This window comes from Mytilus trossulus, chromosome 12 (assembly GCF_036588685.1).
Source record: "Mytilus trossulus isolate FHL-02 chromosome 12, PNRI_Mtr1.1.1.hap1, whole genome shotgun sequence".
In the NCBI taxonomy this organism is placed as follows: domain Eukaryota; kingdom Metazoa; phylum Mollusca; class Bivalvia; order Mytilida; family Mytilidae; genus Mytilus; species Mytilus trossulus.
The window spans coordinates 46,964,538-46,985,494 of record NC_086384.1 but is presented as its reverse complement, the minus strand read 5'-3'; the positions used below and the strand labels follow the sequence as shown (position 1 = coordinate 46,985,494).

Genomic DNA, 20,957 nt, shown 5'->3' with positions numbered 1-20,957 from the left:
ATGAGAATACAGTGGATTTTTTTTATTTTTGATGGGTATCAATTTTCAGGAAATGAAAGAAAATTGGATTTCAGGGATTTGGAGTTTTTTCCAAAGTCTACATTCAAGCCTATACAAATTTGTACTTTCTAGAGCGTTTAAAATCAAGGTAAAAGTCACTGTTACCTGCAAAATCCATGTAATAAAAGTTTCAATGAATTATGATTAATCCAAAGTATAGAAGGAAGAAAACGTTGACGAAAATATGAAAAAGGATATAAGATGGAGATAAAAGGAAACATTGAAGAAAATATGAAAAAGGATAAAAGAAGGAGTCCATAAAATCCAAGAAAATCTAGTCTTGAAAGAAGCATATATTCACAATCCAGTATAATCTCAAATATTTCATTCAAATGCATTTTCCATACTAAAGTATTTGCAGACAGCTATAAAAATGTCTCTCCCAACTATTAAAATCAAAATCTTTGTAATTTGTTCCTTTCTGAAATTTCATCTTCTGTCATAAATTGGGATAATACCATAGAATTACAACAATTTATTGTTAAATATTATGCAATGGTTATAATTCTAGATTGTAATATAAAATTAGACGGCAATTTATACCCACTCAAATAAGGTAAAGTTTGAAAGAATTAAAATTATTCAGAAGTCACGTTTTACGAATGTTTGGCTGTTATGGACAAGAAATTACTATATAATCAAAGGTGGATAGAGGATTTCTGAAAGGGTCCAGAACGAATAAAATGGGGGCGATATAAAAATTGTTAAGACTTTTTATGCAGAAATCATGAGCAACTGGAGATATTTTACAATTTTTTGGCAATCAAAATAAGAAAGGGAGAGGGGTCGACCTTAATGCAATGAAAGATGTGTATTCACCTTTTTATTCCTGTTACGACCTTGACCATGTTAACAGCATGATTGAAATGAAATGGGCTTCAAGCTCTTCCAACTGCCAAAATTTGATGCAATAATTTGTGAAGATTACTACACACAGAAAAGTACAAATATAAAATATTTACAACCTTGCTTAAAGTTGATTGCCCTGTCATGACCTACTTCCCCCTTTTTTTGTATTTCTGATCACCTTGATAAAGATTAAATTATTTAACTGAGAATTATACAAGGTCAATATCTTTTAAAAAATTTGATCATCAGCGGTTTTCATGTCTAAATGTGAAAATTCCAATAAAGTCTTTGTTTAAAAATCTGACTTGTGCAAACCTTTGAAATATATCACCCCTTAGCAGGTAGTGTCTAGAAATCGAATAGACAGACATACCCTGGAATGCTATTTCATAAAATGGTAAAACAAATTCATGTGTGTCTTTAAGGTTAGATTGTATTTTCACAATTTTAAGTTAAAATCTACCGTTTTGAAAAAGGTAATGAATCAAAAATGTAATTAAATATTTGCCGTAAAAATATGTAAAATTCCATATTAATCAGTAAATTTGTATTTTCACAACTTGATGAACAAATCTTATGTTTTTAAAAAAGGTAATGGATATATTCAAAACTGCATCTTATAAGCCTAAATAATTTGAAAATATTTTAATATTAATCAGTAAATTTGTATTTTCACAACTTGAAGAACAAATCTTATGTTTTTAAAAAGGTAATGGATATATTCAAAACTGCATCTTATTTGCCTAAAAAATATGAAAATATTTCAATATTAATCAGTAAATTTGTATTTTTACAATTTAAAGAACAAATCTTCTGTTTTGAAAAAGGTAGTTGATGAAATCAAAACTGCATCTTATAAGCCTCAAAAATATGAAAAGATTAATTAATCTGTAAATTAAATAAGGTCTATAATACCCTACGGTTAAGTTCATTGAACTTTCAAGTCGGTTATCATACCTACAATCACAAATCAACCAATCAAATACTCAGAAACTGGATTTGGCTTTTCACGGACTTTGAACCCCAAATATTGAGTAAAGTTTTATGACCAAGACCCCCATTATACTCATTATCTCTAGTGAATGTATAAGGGACACAACTCAGGGAAAATAATCCAACTTGACAATAAGGAATCATTGAATATTAACTTTATGCATCTCATATATTTATAAATGTTTTGTAAATCTATCTTGTTTCTGTCTGTCTGGGGTGGGGAGATGGGATGGACTGTCAGTAGAATAAAGAGGCAATGGTAAAGATAGGGGGGTCTGTCTGTCTGGGGTGGGGGGATGGGATGGACTGTCAGTAGGGGGGTCTGTCTGTCTGGGGTGGGGGGATGGGATGGACTGTCAGTAGGGGGGTCTGTCTGGGGTGGGGGGATGGGATGGACTGTCAGTAGGGAGGTCTGTCTGTCTGGGGTGGGGGGATGGGATGGGATGGACTGTCAGTAGGGGGGTCTGTCTGTCTGGGGTGGGGGGATGGGATGGACTGTCAGTAGAATAAAGAGGCAATGGTATAAATCTATCATGTTTCTGTCTGTCTGGAGTGGGGGGACGGGATGGATTGTCAGTAGAATAAAGAGACAATGGTAAAGATAGGGGGGTCTGTCTGTCTGGGGTGGGGGGATGGGATGGACTGTCAGTAGAATAAAAAGACAATGGTAAAGATACAGTATTTGTTTTTTTTTGCTTTGCTATACAATATGCCTAAAAAAAAAATAATCAAATTTTATAGATTTTTGCAAACTTTTGAGTATTTTATCCAGATAAAAAATAAGAATAACCTTATCTGATCCCTATGACTATTTCTCTTGTACCAGACCAGCCAAAGTTGATCAGAACTATTATATATTTCTTTGAAAAAATCACCAAGAGATCCATGTGGACTAGCTAAGGACCCAGAAAAAGCATAAGATTGCAGCATCATGAACACTGTAAATTCAAAAATTATTGAGAGGTTTTTATTATTAGAATAATGTAACTTTGTGATCATCACAATAATATAAGAACTGGTATTCTGATATATGCTGACAATCCTAAAATAGTAATAATTAACCTCTCATTATATTGTCCATTCTTCAAAATTTATTGCAATAATTTCTGAATTTATAGTATATATTGAAACTTGCATATATTTGCAGTAAAGTTTTATACACACTTAATTCATCTAGGAAACAGATGTCACTTTGAATTTTTTTATAAACACATAACATTTGCATTGTATCAAAATTACGTAACATTTTCATTGTATTAAAATTGTCTTCAACAGCAATGCAGAGCCCTGATTACATTTTGATGTATGCTTTACATTCTGTTAATTCAGAAATTATTGGGATGTTTTTCTTATTGTGAAAAATTCAACAGATTATAATCTCAATATTTTAAACTCGCATTTTAAAAAATTTCATATGGTTTGAACGGGATTTTTCTCAATATCGCCAAAATTAAAAATTGCATTTTAGTCTAAAATGACAAAATTGAAAAAAAAAAATGCACACAATAATTTCAAAATTTACAGTACCCTAGGCCAGTATGTAAAAGTTAATGGCAATTTTTTAGATTATGCTATCAAGATGCTTAAATTCTACTAAGTTTCATTAATAAATGTTGCAATCTAAACTAGGTAAATTGACAAAATCTATTCACTATCTAAAGCCCCATTCTTATTCTTGGTAAATAAAAAAATAATTGGAAAATTGATAAACTAGGTTATTCTATGTAGGTTTTGAAAAAACCTCCTTCCTCTTTCAAAAATTGACTCTTTTTCACATGATACTTGTATTACTCCTACACTTCCATGAGCAAATGACAACTTAGAATTTAAGATTTGTCCAGAAATACTATAAATCATTTATAATGGAGGGACAAACTCAAAAAGTTATAAATTATAGTAAAAATTATAAATCTTTTTTAACAAAATTTTCACAAACTTTACATGACTATAATTCACAGAAAAACAAGCATGACTTAAATTTCTTGAAAAGCTTAATTATTAATCCATTAATCCTGATCAACTCTGTATAATAAGATGAAGCAAACAGTATAAGCTTTTCCCATTAGTCAGGGACCGCCTGTAATATTCAGGGACCGCCTGTAATATTCAGGAGCCGCCTGTATATCAGTGGTTGTTGTTTGATGCTGTGTAACATTTGTTGTTTGTTTATTGATGTACCTAAATCAAACCATAAGTTCTTATTGAAATGCTTAACATTAGTCATTTTAGGGCCTTTTCCCATCGGATTTTGTCTAAATGCTTAGTCTGTTTCTGTGTGTGTTACATTTTAATGTTGTGTGGTTGTTCTCCTCTTATATTTGATGCGTTTCCCTCAGTTTTAGTTTGTTACTCCGATTTTGTTTTTGTTAATAGATTCAGGATTTTTGAACAGCGGTATACTACTGTTGCCTTTATTTATATATTGCTATGTGCTCATGTTCAGTATGGATTTTGCTAATTGTTGAAGGCTGGACAGTGACCTAAAGTTTCATAATTCTATATGCTTTGGTCTCTGGTGAACAGTTGTCATGTTTGGCTATCATGAAATAATATAACCACATTTCCTTAGTTTAAACAATATTTATTCCGATAAATCATCACAAAACGATATGTCAGAGCCCCAAACATTTCCTTATTTTCATATGGTAGGGTTGTACATATATAAAGATTACATCAATGAATCAGTATCACAATTTTATATAATTTGAATTAATACGTTTTATTTGAAAGATATTGTTTATTCCCCATATCCATCTTTGACATTTCATTTACCAATATCCTGTTCGGGGACAGGTTTTAATGAATTTAACTATATTTCACAACCCATATTATTATGCTTTTGTGGTCAAATAATTCATCATATATTATAAACTCAAGGAAAACATGTAATCGTCTCATGAATATTCATGACACAGTTCAAGCACTTATTTTAAGGTGAAGGTAACATGAAAAAAAACAAATGATTTTTATTCTGATATATTCATCTATTAGTTGATCTTTCCACTTAATTTGACATTTTTTATTGTTTCTATTATTAAACAAGTGCCGAAAATATTTAAGTCTTAAACAGATAATTCATGACACGGAGGGCCTTGCAGCAATTTATTGATTAGGTGATAATCTTCCTTACAAGTATATGGACTGAAATTCAAAATGATGATCTCCTTATATTTTTAAGGAAGTGCCGAAACCGCTAAAAGAGCTTGTAATTCAGCAGTTGTCGTTAGTTGCTGTATATCATATTTGTTTTTTGTTTATTGTTTTGAACATAAATCAGGCCGTTAGTTTTCTCATTTGAATAGTTTTACATTTGTCATATGTCATTTCAAGGCCTTTGATAGTTTGCTACACGATGTGGGTTTTGCTCAATGTTGAAGGCATTTAATGATAACAACCTATAATATTACATTGAACTTCTGGACTGTAAATCAACTACCATCAAAATATTTGTTTTTGATTGTATTATGTGTTTATCTTGTTTAAAAAAAGTGATTATTGATTATGTGATTACATTGGCTAAACATTTGTGATTATGTGATTACTTGAACACACCCCCAGAGGGGCCTCATACATGTAGTACTTCCCATAAAGTGAATACAAAACACTTACAAATATACAAAGCAACTGTTCTGTTCTTGAACACATGGAGAGAGAAGAGAAATATTTCTAATATCGTAAATTATTTTCTCATTTGGAAACAATTTTTATCGAAATACTTTTTTTATATTTAATGTATGTTTAAAAACATTCTATGCTAAATATTTATTAATTGATAGATAAATAAGAGTAATATATTTTTAACAGGCTCTAAGCACTTTTGATAATTCGCCATAATTCCTGAATCTTTCTATGAATTTAATACAAACTTTACTCACAAAATCCAAAATGACTATAAAGATTAGGTATTTTATTTCAATTAAACTAGTGAAATGTGCTTTTTTGCGTACATGTATTTCCTTATGTGCATTGATTGAAACAGCAATTAAATCCAAAAGTATAAAAAAAAACATGTGCCAATTTTGAAATTGTAGTAAAATTCTGTATACTTAAAATTTATCTATATTTTTTTTTTATGACTTTCCAATGTATTACTTATCTAATAGCACTATTGCAATACTACATGTATGCCAGACACAGATAATTCTTCCTTACCTAATATTTGTGATCAGGTAAAAATAATTCAAGGTTAAACTGAAGCTAGACAAACTAACCTCTGTGGGGGGTTTAAGAAATGCTATTTTCAACAAAATTTTACACAAGACTTGCTTGGTACAAAATTAACTAAATTAATATAAAGACTAAGTAAGATGACTAAAAGGCTTACAAATTGTATAAAAATAAAAAGATGTGGTATGATTTTTATTGAGACAACTATCCACCAAAGTTCAAATGAAGTTGATGTACCTAATTATAAGCCATTATACATGTACCAATACAAATTTCAAATAATTGGAGAATTTGTCCATAACTCAATAATGGTAAATGTTCAAAACCCAAATTCAAACTAGATCTGTGTTTAGTAGTAATAAGCATTGTCTATAAATTCATAACATTTGATTCAGTCAAACTTCTGTAGAGAAGTAAACCTATTTTGGGACTGCCGACTGACGTACAGATGGACAAGGGTATCACTTTATGCCCACTTGGCTGCATAAAAAACAAATCAATAAGACAGACATGAACAAATGACAATAACTAAATTATAGACTCCTGACTTGGGACAGGCACATGAAAATGTTGCCAGGTTTATCAACTCCAACTGTGATGTAAAGAGAGCTCACCTGTATCCCTGCCCAGAGACTGTAATCTTCCCTTTGATGGCGCTCAGCCATATTAATTCCTGCATAGCAATCAGCACTGAAAAAGAGAAAGAAAATTTTGTCAATTAATTGATACATAACCTTAAAAATTGTTAAATTTCATGGTTACCTCAAAGGTTTCCAAATCAATCAATTAATGAAAATAATATATTTTATTATTTTCATGGTCAAAGAAAGACAACTCAAGTTTAAAAACCTTAAAATTTTCCCCCAAATATTCATTATCTTAGTGTTTTTTTTTATATAAACAAGATGAAATGCATGGTAGGACTTTTCATATTGAGATCCTGAAGCAGATGATGATGAATTGTGTTTAATGTCCAGTGTCAAATATTACATGTATTAAAGGACTAGAACTTGATAATATGGTATGAAATTGAAAACTTCTTTGCACTAGACCAACACAATGACCCCATAAGATCAACACCCAGCCTCCTAATCTATATTCGTCAGAATAATGACCATTTGTATCCAATGTATCCAATGGTACTCAGGCTAGTAAATGCTACTATATTCTAGTATATTAAACATTTCATTGATATTTTGCTGTTGCTGAATTTGTTATTTGTATAAAAAAAACCTAAAGTTGACCATCTCTAAATTACTATGTCTTTATCCTTTATAAAACAAATGGTTTGCCTGTGACCTTGAGGCCATTTCATTTTCACCCTCTTCCATCATTTGAGTTATGTACATAGTATTTTCTGTGAGGGAAATATTTTTACGGATAGCAAAAACATCGGTTAACTATCTGCGTAGAAATAAGATAATCAAGGTCAACTAAATTGTTGTTTTTAATTAAGTTATTAAATTCATATATTAGACCGTTGGTTTTCTCGTTTGAATGGTTTTACACTAGTAATTTTGGGGCCCTTTATAGCTTTTTGTTTGGTCTGAGCCAAGGCTCCGTGTTGAAGGCCGTACATTGACCTATAATGGTTTACTTTTATAAATTGTTATTTGGATGGAGATTTGTCTCATTGGCACTCACACCACATCTTCTTATATCTATAGATACAATGTATCTTTATACTAAATTTAAAATAAAGAATGGCCTTCACTCATAACCTTCCCTCTAAGTGGGGCTGGATATGGGAAGATCTACTTTTTATCACCCAAAGTTTGTCTAGGTGTGCCAGTACTAGAACACTTTCCATCAAAACTGACCATAAAAAGTGTTGCAAATTCTGATTTGAAGACAACTTGGTTAGTATTCTTTCAAATGTTTAATATTTCTTGGACTCCAAATTTTTGGTCTCTCTAGTCAAACATCTCTGATGATATTTCTTCAAGAACAATGTCATGCTCATTGAAACTGGTGTCAAACATTTAATGTTAGGAATGCTCGAAACAAAAAATATTAGAAAAGAACTATTGATTGATTGATTGTTGATTTCTTAACATCCAGTGGCAAATATTTCATGCATGTTCAGGACAATTAAAGAACTATAAATACAATTATAGCAATGTTTGTCATATCTGTTTAATACACCACTGACTGCAATATTTTCAAATACTGTTGTCATTCAAAACTGTTATGAAGACCCATGAACTATTTCCCACTGGACTTTAAGCAACCAACCAACAAACAATCATTCAAAACTGTCCTGAACATTAATGAAATACTTGCCACTGGACATAAAGCAACCAACAATCAATCAATCATTCAAAACTGTCCTGAACATTAATGAAATACTTGCCACTGGACATAAAGCAACCAACAATCAATCAATCATTAAAAACTGTCCTGAACATTAATGAAATACTTGCCACTGGACGTAAAGCAACCCACAATCAATCAATCATTCAAAACTGTCCTAAACATAAATAAAATACTTGCAACTGGACATAAAGCAACCAACAATCAAACAATCATTCAAAACTGTCCTGAACATGAATAAAATATTTGCAACTGGATATTAAGCAACCAACAACCATTCAATCACTCAAATCTGGACAGCAGTTTGCCAACGAGCAAATTCTATCTATATTATGCATATGACATATGTAAGAAAAGTGAAAAACCAATATTTTAAAGTACTAACCGGTATCACACAAATATGCTCTGAAGATGCATGAACTATTTGCCACTGGACGTTAGGTAACCAAAAAACAAATGCTATCAATATTAACATATGACATATGTAAGAAAAGTGAAAAATCAACTGATAATTCAATTCCATTAAACAAAACAGGTTTATCTGGCATTATTGAGGATAAGAGTACATAAATTATATTTTATTTCTATTTATGCCATAAATTTCATAAACACATAAAATTATGGCAGTAAATTCACTAAAGTCATAAAAAATAAATAAAGTAAATGATCCATGCTACATAAAGGTCATGACCCTAGTAAAAGCTCTACTTTCCTCCCAGCATGCATCATAATTATCACAGCATGTCAGTTTGTTATCTTATCCAATCAATGATTACAGACCAGCCCGCCTTACCAACCTTCCACCACGCTGTAACAAATTTATCTATTACAATCTCAGAAGATAACGTAGAGGGTACAACTGTCAGAATTCAAAACACAGACAAAAAATCAGCTTCTATAAAAATCGTCAGGATTGCATAACACAACCTTACACCTGTGCGATCTTCCTCGAGATAAGACGAATGATAGGTAATCATTGACAAGCGCAGAATAGTCTATAAATCTAACTCGATAAAATGTTTATTTTTGATGCTATACATGCTGCAATTTTCCAAAACAAACGTAACCGTCATTACTTATCATGATAACTCGCAATCATTTCACATTTCAACATTAATTAACCGAATCTGGCAAAAATCACTGGATATTTCCTGAAATTAATGCTCTAAATACTGAAATTTTAAACCCAGATACTTTAAACATGGCAAGAAAAAATGTGCGAAAAATGTGCACACATGCAGCAATTAACTTATAATTCAATCTATTTTGAATTGTTTATTATACTAAGATCGAGTAATGTCGTATTTTACGTTGCACAGGTTTAAATACACGTTTCTAATGGGGCAATAACTCCTTGTGAAGGATAATCTAAACTGACACAAGGGCATTAACTCTGAATATAGGATCAAACTAACAGAAATCTACCAGCTTTTACTTAATTGAAACAGAAAATAAAACATTTTATATTTTTTTTAAAGTGTGTGTTTATTAATTAGGCTACTGGGTAATAAACTTCAAAAACTTTTGATTTTTAAAATTTAGAATAAAATTTTAAAATGACTATAATTATTTTAAAAAAAAAATCAATAAGCAAAAGATATTTTTGAAATGACAGTATCACCATTAGTAATAATTCTTTTCCAAGTTTTTAATAAGCAATATTTCCCTTCAAGCTTGGCTCTTTAAAAGCTACCATAAATAAAGTGCCATCTTGTCCAAGAAAAAGTTGTTTCAAGAATCAAGTTTTCCCTCCAATCTTGGCTCTACAATGGCTACCCATGAATCCTTAATATTTCCCTCCAATCTTGGCTCTACAATAGCTACCCATGAACCCTTAATATTTCTCTCCAATTTTGGCTCCACAATAGCTACCCATGAACCCTTAATATTTCCCTCCAATCTTGGCTCTACAATAGCTACCCATGAACCCTTAATATTTCCCTCCAATCTTGGTTCCACAACAGCTACCCATGAACCCTTAATATTTCCCTTTAATCTTGGCTCCACAATAGCTACCCATGAACACTAAATATTTCCCTCCAATCTTGGTTCCACAATAGCTACCCATGAACCCTTAATATTTCCCTTTAATCTTGGCTCCACAAATGCTACCCATGAACACTAAATATTTCCCTCAAATTTTGGTTCCACAATAGCTACCCATGAACCCTAAATATTTCCCTCAAATCTTGGCTCCACAATAGCCACCCATGAACACTAAATATTTCCCTCAAATTTTGGCTCCACAATAGCTACCCCCATGAACACTAAATATTTCCCTCCAATCTTGGTTCCACAATAGCTACCCATGAACCCTTAATATTTCCCTTTAATCTTGGCTCCACAATAGCTACCCATGAACCCTAAATATTTCCCTAAAATTTTGGCTCCACAATAGCCACCCATGAACACTAAATATTTCCCTCCAATCTTGGCTCTACAATAGCTACCCATGAACACTAAATATTTCCCTTTAATCTTGGCTCCACAATAGCTACCCATGAACCCTAAATATTTCCCTAAAATTTTGGCTCCACAATAGCCACCCATGAACACTAAATATTTCCCTCCAATCTTGGCTCTACAATAGCTACCCATGAACACTAAATATTTCCCTCCAATCTTGGCTCTACTATAGCTACCCATGAACCCTTAATATTTCCCTCCAATCTTGGCTCTACAATAGCTACCCATGAACCCTTAATATTTCCCTATAAGCTTGGCTCTACAATAGCTACCTATGAACCCTTAATATTTCCCTCCAATCTTGGCTCTACAATAGCTACCCATAAACACTAAATATTTCTCTCCAATCTTGGCTCTACCATAGCTACCCACGAACCCTTAATATTTCCCTATAAGCTTGGCTCTACAATAGCTACCTATGAACCCTTAATATTTCCCTCCAATCTTGGCTCTACAATAGCTACCCATAAACACTAAATATTTCCCTCCAATCTTGGCTCTACCATAGCTACCCACGAACCCTTAATATTTCCCTATAAGCTTGGCTCTACAATAGCTACCTATGAACCCTTAATATTTCCCTCCAATCTTGGCTCTACAATAGCTACCCATAAACACTAAATATTTCCCTCCAATCTTGGCTCTACAATAGCTACCCATGAACACTAAAGATTTCCCTCCAATCTTGGCTCTACAATAGCTACTCATGAACCTCCAATCTTGGCTCTACAATAGCTACTCATAAACCTCCAATCTTGGCTCTACAATAGCTACTCATGAACCTCCAATCTTGGCTCTACAATAGCTACTCATGAACCTCCAATCTTGGCTCTACAATAGCTACTCATGAACCTCCAATCTTGGCTCTACAATAGCTACCCATGAACTCTAAAGATCTCCCTCCAATCTTGGCTCTACAATAGCTACCCCTTTCCCTCCAATCTTGGCTCTACAATAGCTACCCCTTTCCCTCCAATCTTGGCCTTACAATAGCTACTCCCTCCAATCTTGGCTCTACAATAGCTACTCATCCCTCCAATCTTGGCTCTACAATAGCTACACATGAACATTAATGATCTAGTCATCAATCACTCCCTAGATTTCACACAACTTGACATATAATGTTCTCTTTTTAGAATGTTGATTATTTTTTAAAACGTTTCACTGGGATTATATATATTTCTTCATCTGTGTATAATTACACTTTGATGGGGGAGCTGTTTTCGTTAAAACTACATCAGACTACTCGCTGGCCTTGTTGTGCAATGGTTTCAAGCTTTCAAATGACATGGATTTGTTTCCAATCTCTGTTAATTGCATTAGGCAACCAAATTGATCTCTCGCTGTGATGAGGTAATACAGATCTCTCTGAAGACAGGAGAGCAATAGACTGAGACAGAGTGGGTCACTGCAGGGTCTCCTGCGAAACTACAAATCCAGAAACATTCGTACATATGATCTCCTCCTTCTCAAAGGCAATTATACAAGCAAGGCCACCCTACAAGCATGACCAAAAAAAAACCTAACACCTAGAATGATGCAGATGCATGGTGTCAAATAAACATAAGTTACAATTTACAGTTTTGTTTTGAAAGGAGAAGTCAAATTTATATATAAAGATGTCAATAAAAAGAGGCTAATAGGAGCGTAGCACATTAAAATTATTGTCAGATTTTAAGTTGTTGTGTTTTAGATTTGACAAATAAGTGCAGGAATGGTTTAAAAGCCAGAGCTTTTTAATTGCAGATGCAAAATTCAGCAGAATACAAATATACCACTGCATTATGACCATTGTCATTTTCTATGTTCAGTACTGGACTGTGAAATTTTGGACACAAATTTAATGTGGCTTTAAAATAAGAAAGATCATATCAACATGCATACTAAGTTTCAAGTTGATTGGACTTCAGCTTCACCAAAAACTACCTTGACCAAAAACATTAACCTAAAACTCACACTTTTAATCTCTATGTTCAGTGGACCATGAAAATGGGGTCAAAAGTCTAATTTTGTTAAAAATAAGAAAGATCATATCATAAGGAGCATGTGTACTAAGTTTCAAGTTGATTGGTCTTCAACTTCATTTAAAACTAACTTGACCAAAAGCTTTAACCTGAAGCTGCATAGACGGACGGACGAACGCACAGACCAGAAAACATAATGCCCATAAATGGGACATAATAACTTTCCAAGTTATTAAAAATAACAGGAAATAAAAATGTTGGAACCCTTACAAGTATCACTATGTAAATATCTAAGAGTACACATTAACAAATATAATGACTAAGTATTATTAAATAGACACTTCTGTTAAAATCCTAAACACTGAAGTACTAATCAAAATTAAAATATTTGAAAAAGATAAAAAAAAAAATTATCAAGTAAATAACTGCTTATACTCTTTCCTCTTAAAATCAAATATTTTGGAATTTACTCTTCCTTAAATTTTTGTCTGGAAACATTAAGCTGTAACCTAGTTTTTTTTACTTTTCCAGGTTAAGAAACAATCACAAACGGGCAAACAAAACAGTATTACTGTAAAGTATCATTAGAAATTGTGGTAAAAGTATAACGGCATCCAGGTGTAACGAAAAAACAAGCGCCATAAAACAAGTTGTTAATTGTCTGTGTGATTAGAAAACATGCATCCTCTGAGAGGCTGGCTTACATAATGAAAATTGATATTTGTTTTCTTACTATTAAAGGGGTAGCATATCCATAAAAGAGGAGTGAAAGATACCAGAGGGACAGTCAAACTCATATATTGAAAATAAACTGGTAGATAGATAAGATTGCCTTACATAATGAAAATTGATATTAAATGGGTTTTTTTTAACTAATACAGGGGTAGCATGTCCATAGATTAGATACTAGGCAGTGTATGGTCATCTCCAAAAAAATAGTACATTTTAAGACTTAAAGGCTAAACTTGAAATTCAAACTTGTAATGTATTTTGAAACTCTTAGAGGCTGACTTACAAAATAAAAATTAATATTTTTTTTTTAACTAATTCAGGGGTAGCATGTCCATAGATTAGATACCTAAGGCAGTTTTATCATCTCTTAAAAATTAGTACATTTAGCCTTAAAGGCTTAACTTGTAATTCAAACTTGTATTTTGAAACTTGATATTAATCCTTTTTAACTCAATACTCTAAAAGTTATAACTCGATACTTGACATTAATAAATTAATTAGTTGTCAATAATATGATACATGTACTTATATTTATAATTCAATAATTTTTATATTTCTTGACTCAAATTCACAAAACTGTTGTGTAAAATCCCCAATATAGGTGTAAAGATTATTATCTTGGCCCTGAGTTGAAGATTTGGAACTGTAGCTCAATAAGGTCCCTTGATGATTATTTGAAAATGTATACTGTCTTTAAATTGTCAAAAAAAAATCAGAATATTGTAAACAAATACGTACATTGACCTATAATGGTTTACTTTTTTAAAATTGTTATTTTGGATAGAGAGTTGTCTCATTGGCACTCATACCACATCTTCCTATATCTACTATATTATTATGGAATTGTGATCAGGATTTCCACAAAAAGTATCTGGAATTTCAATAGTGTCTATGGTCCGTAGGTGGCCCTATGATTGCAAGGACAAAGTTCTGTTCGAAGTCTGAATATACCCTCATTTCCAGTGGCAGTCCAAATTTCCCTGAAATTCATCCTAGATGGCCTCTATTACAAGACCGACCTATTGTATTTATTGTTAACTTGTTCTTGTCCTGAACATGCATGAAATATTTGCCACTGGACATTTAGCAATCAATCAAGTGGCTATAAGAAAACCAATTGAATGTGTTTAGGTACTGTAAATTCCGAAATTATTGCATGCATTTATTATTGCGATTTTGTCATTTTAGACTAAAATGCAGTTTTTATTTTTACGATATTGAGAAAAATCATGTTTATTTCATATATAAATTTCAAAAACGCGAGTTTGAATTATTGCGATTATAACCCTGTCACATTTTTCACAATAATAAAAACATTACAATAATTTTTGAATTTACAGTAATTATAATCAAAATATAGGGTATGTAGGAGGCAGGAAACAAAACTATATTTTTTCAGTCAAATGGTTTCAGTTTATTAAATTAAAACTGGTCTTTTCTGAACTTAAGTTAAAACTATCCTCAAAATTGTCTCAATTGGAATACAATAAAAGATTTAAAAAGATAAGGCTTGTGAAATGTCTCAATTTAAAAAAAAATACATAAAGGTATTATTGCCAGTGACATAAAGTCATTGTGTCAGAAAATAGTTTCAAGATTTTGTCTAAAACTTAAAAAATAAAGGATCCAGGATTTAGAGCAAAGATTATATATTAAACTCCCCTTGAAATACATGTACAAAACCATGGTATAAAGACATCACACCCTGAGGTGACAACCGTATCGTGATAGAGATTTCACAAAATACAAAACGCAAACATCAATCTCGCTTACTTATTGGATATTGACAGTTTTTGAACAACCTTGGTAAAATATTGGCACGACAAGGCTTCAAGATATTCTTACGTTGGTGTCTCGCTCCACGCCTAAAAGGCAAACATTTACAGTAATTTGTACTTTCGTGTGAAGAAAAAAAAGAAAAAAGAAAAATGTCTTCCTTATTAAATAGTACAATGAACTGTTTTATTAAAAAATTATACAATTTATTAAAAAAAATTTGAAGACAAAAATTATGCTTCTATGTTTAGGGACAACATCAAAAGTTCAATGTAGGATAAAAAAACTTAATTCATATAATTTTTTCACTGACCCCCATCCCCCTCTCTTAACTTCATTTTGAAAAAAATTGATTGACCAATATGGATACAAGTAAAATCGATTTTAAATTAACAAAACTTGCAGCAATCTTACCCCCCCCCCCCCCCCTCCAAAAAAAACTATTTGATTTATTTTTTTTAACCTACATAGATCGTTTGATGTTGTCCCTTATTGATATTGGTTAAATTCAATTGCATTTAAAATGTTTTCACTATGTAAATGAACAATTCATTTTTTTTTTAAATAAAATTCCTTCCCTAACTATTATTAATTTCCTGATCCTTTCCTTGTTTTTTCACAAGAAAAAATAAAAAAATCATAAACAAAATTTGAAGAATACATTGTAATTATGATTTTGGCAAATATAGCCTTAAAAAAAATATTCAGGAAATATACTTTTGCATATAATTATTTTTTTATATCTTTATCTAAACGATATATTAAGGGGATTCTGGGGGGGCTTTTCCGTGTCAGTTTTAAAAGATTTGTAATTCCAGTTATTTCTAGCAGTATCACTTACACTTTGATAAAAATAATGTATCAAGTTGTCAATCATATTAATTTTTTAGTGTTATTTGCTGAAATATCACAAAAATCTGTAATATTAAATGTTATCAAGCTCACCTTTTCTAGTTTTTTGAAACATGAGGACAAACAATTGCATGCATTTTTAATTTTTCTATTCATGTTTTTTTTTATCTTTAACTATATACTGCTTCAGAATCACATGACTAAGTATTGATGTCTTTACAAAATATTTCTAAAGGAGTCTTATATACAGAAACTATTTTAGGGATTTTTTTAAGAATGTGTCCAACGTACACAGATGCCCCTCTTGCACTATCCTTTTCCATGTTCCATGGACCATGAAATTGGGTAATAATCTAATTTGGCATTATAATAAGAAAGATCATACTATAGGGAACATATGTACTAAGTTTCAAGTTGATTGGACTTCAGCTTCATCAAAAACTACCTTGACCAAAAACTTTAACCTGAAACTCCCACTTTCATTTTCTATGTTGAGTGGACCATGAAATTAGAGTCAAAAGTCTAATTTGGCTTTAAAATTAGACAGACCATACCATAAGCAACAAGTGTACTAAGTTTCAAGATGATTGGACTTCAGCTTCATTAAAAACTACCTTGACAAAAAACTTTAACCTGAACGGACGAACGCACAGACAGACGAATGAACAAACGAACGAACGGAGCCACAGACCAGAAAACATAATGCCCCTCTACTATCGTAGGTGGGGCATAAAAAGTAAATCTCATATGAAGTATCAATTCCTATAAAAATTGCTTGTTTATAAGATGCATTTGAAAAATAAACAAGATTTTTTTTTCTGTTATGGATCAATATAAAATGAACACTAATGTTTATACTTAAAGTAGGAAAAAACAAGAGTGAGAAAATATCATGTAGTGTATTTAAGATTTATTTGTTAAAAAAACCTATTGAGACAAATTTGAGTTTTTAATGCATGGCAATAGGAATGAAGATTTGAAGGAGTTATAAAAAATTGCAGGAATGTGATAGATATGATCAACAAAAATACAAAAAACTTCTGTTTATAAAACAAATAAAACTCCAAATGACCAGATTTATCATGCTTTTATAAATGTGTTTTCTGGAACACCAAGTAGTGCTTATTAGTTAAATGAAAAAAATGTGTAAAGTCTAAACCAAAAAGAACAAACTAATAGTATTTAAATAAGAATCAATCATTTATTTTTATTGTCTTTTCTATACCTTAAAATTGAAAACATTTTATAAATTTCATCAGGAACGCTGAAAGCCGAATATTTGAAAACCAAGGATGTATAAGAAAGAACCCAAACAGTTGAAGAGCTATATAACCAATGATAATTAGAATCTAAATATTGCTGATAGATTTGATAATTGACTTGTCTTTTGTTTATGTGTTACATATTTGTTTTTCGTTCATTTTTTTTTTTTTTACATAAATAAGGCCGTTAGTTTTCTCCTTTGAATTGTTTTACATTGTCTTATCGGGGCCTTTTATAGCTGACTATGCGGTATTGGGCTTTGCTCATTGTTGAAGGCCGCACTGTGACCTATAGTTGTTAATGATTGTGTCATTTTGGTCTTTTGTGGATAGTTGTCTCATTGGCAATCTTACCACATCTTCTTTTTTATATTACCTCATTTTGACAATAATTTAATTAAATTTGAATAAAAAATATTATTCTAAAATTACTTTACAAACTTTGACCTGATGGAGTAAATTAAAGAAAGAGTAAATATTAATAAATTTACCGATGTCCCTCTCATATTTCTAAACCTTACCTATGCTGATATTCATAGGAAAAACCTCCATAAAGTTTCATCTCTTCTTCTCTCTTATTTTTAAGAACTATTTTCTACTGATTTTGAGGATCAACAATCTACAGCATTGAATCAGCTAACTTTAAATTTTATTTCTATCTCAGGAAAGTTTTTATAAGTATGTTTTCAATCAAGACTTCTGATTGGCCTGAAAAAAAGTCCAAACAAGAATTCGGTCATGGAACTAGTCCAAAGACCTATGGCTTAAAAAGGTCATGGTGGCTAATTACAAGGTGTTGATAAAGCTGTCACCCCAGGCTTCCACTTTACTAGGAGTTTTTGGCACCAGATATTTTTTTGACAATTTCTTCAGGAAATAAATGTACTTTGTGTAGATTATTAATCTTATGGCACCATTGAACTTTGAACTGATGTCAAGAAATCTTGTTCCATTCTGATATTCATTATTGAAATTTCAATAAACTTTCCTCTTTTCTTCACTCTCATTTTTATTAAATACTCAATTGATATTTTGGGGTAAATCAACCTGTAAAAAATCAGCTAAGAGAGCTACCACCTGATTTTTATGGGGTGGTGCTTGGATGAAAAATGTTGTCCCACATTTTTGAAAAGTTGAAATCTCTGTCCTGCCTTTTTATTTTTCAATGTTTTTGGTACTGCCTTTTCTATTAGTTTATCCAGACTAATATTATACATTAATTGTCATCCTGCCTTTTTTTTGCTAAGTTGCTCATCTAGCTTTTTTTTATCTCACAAATCTCATGTCCTGCCTTTTTTGTGCAAATTTCATTCCAGAGCAACCCCCCCTCCCACCCCCTGCCAAAACAGGACCCCCTCTTAATAAATTCAAAATCAAACAGCAGCCTCTTAATTATACAGATGGGTGCGGTCCTAACCTTGACAAAAGTTAACTTAGAGTTAACTTGTTGACTGCTTTCTAAGTTAACTTGAGAATTTTTAAGCAGTCAAGCAAGTTAACTTCGTCGTTCGTGGACAAGACCTACGGTCTGCTTTTTTAGGACTGCTGCAGACCTATCGACAAGTCTGCTCCAGACCAGACCTGTGGACAAGTCTGCTTTTGACCAGTCATGAGGACAGGTCTGCCCAGACCAGACCTGTGGACAAGTCTGCTTTTGACCAGTCCTGAGGACAGGTCTGCCTCAGACCAGACCTGTGGACAGGTCTGCTCCTGACCAGACCTGAGGACAGGTCTGCTTTTGACCAGACCTGTGGACAAGTCTGCTATTGACCAGACCTGAGGACAGGTCTGCTTATGACAGATTATTCATATCAGACTTGAGCTTTCAATAAAATATGTAAACAATTCAACATTCGCATTGTTTTTCCACAGATATCATTTATTATTTACTCGCTAGACTCTACTAGATATTATACAAATGCTCTCTTTTATTTGATATACATGTATTCTTATATAAATAAAAAAATGGCTATACGATCACACAGAGGTTTTTGTATTAGAAGGCGGATAGAAAGGTTATCCAACGCATCGGAACACTATTCTTATATCACGGGATATCGGCAACATTGTCTACGTTACTTCGTTCCCCGTTGTTTACCTGTCCCTTCCTAAATTTTACTTTATGCATAAATTTATACTTGCATGGATATTTCATTGATATTCAACTTGTTTGCATTGGATTTAATATTCTATTTCCCGCAGAATATTGTAACAGAAATTGTACAGTGTCCGTAAGCATACGGTGTGGTAAAACTATCAACAATCTCGTCAAATTCGTCAGATTTATCGAGAGATTTGTCATTGCCGATATTTATATGGGACGTCCTAAAATTATACTCAATGCGCACTTTAATGAAATAGTTGCCACTTGACGTTTAACTATAAACAAAATCAATCAACCGACATAATAGATTCCAAGAAGAGAACCTCGTATACTTTTTTTTTATTATTAAATCATTGTAAATAGTACAAATGCAGACATGTCAGTGTTGGTACTTTGATGATGTGGCATAATAGTTTTGTTTTACACGTACACCGTCATGAACTCCTATATATATGATGTGACTGTTATTATGAATAAAGAGATGAAATTCTGACATTCTCAATTTATTCAGAATATTTTTTGCATTAATAGTTTTCTAATATTATTGATTACGTGTACATTTATGGTATTACTAAAATGTGAACAGGAGCGCCAGGAAAAGACATTAAGGCACTCGGTACAATGGTATGCGGGTATATAGATTTGCAAATAAAAGTGCACATATGATCAGTTTTGGTCAAATAGTTTTGTTTTCCAAGTCAGCATGAGGTATTAAAACTACTGAAATTTTGTTACGTATCAATATTTTGAATAAAAGGAGGACACACTGGTATCCTAAATTTATGCGAACAAAAATTTGTGTTATTAAATTGCAATATTGCTGTCCATTGTCATGATTATATTATACATTGATTCCTGGCATAAAAAATATGGCTGATTAATACTATGCGGGTATGTGGTGTATATAGATTTACAAATTAAAGTGCACATATGGTCAGTTTTGGTAATGCGGTCAAATAATTTTGTTGTACAAGTCAGCTGGAGGTATCAAACCTACTGAAATTTTGTTACGTATCAATATTTTGAATAAAATTAGGACATGTTGGTATCCTAAATTTATGCGAACAAAAATTTGTTGTTATTCTATTGCAATATTGCTGTCCATTGTCATGATTGTATTATACATTAAATCCTGACATAAAAAAAAAGACTGATTTACTGTCCGGGTATAAAGATTTTCAAATTAAAGTGCACGTATGGTCTGAGTTTTGATGGATCAGTCAAATAATTTTGTTGTACAAGTCAGCTGGAGGTATCAAAACTACTGAAATTTTGTTACGTATCAATATTTTGAATAAAATGAGGACATGCTGGTATCCTAAATTTATGCGAACAAAAATTTTTTGTTATTTTATTGCAATATTGCTGTCCATTGTCATGATTGTATTATACATTGAATCCTGACATAAAAAAATATGG

General features: G+C 31.9%; 1 protein-coding gene across 3 annotated transcripts in view; it reads right to left on the bottom strand.

Moving 5' to 3' along the window:
- LOC134692706 (zinc finger protein squeeze-like) overlaps positions 1–20,957 on the bottom strand; it is a 136,350-nt gene that overhangs the window by 59,171 nt on the left and 56,222 nt on the right. For all 3 annotated transcript variants that reach the window (XM_063553198.1, XM_063553197.1, XM_063553196.1), the window contains one exon: positions 6,684–6,759. In XM_063553198.1, coding sequence (XP_063409268.1) covers positions 6,684–6,759 — 76 coding nt within the window. The remainder of the gene's footprint in view (positions 1–6,683; positions 6,760–20,957) is intronic.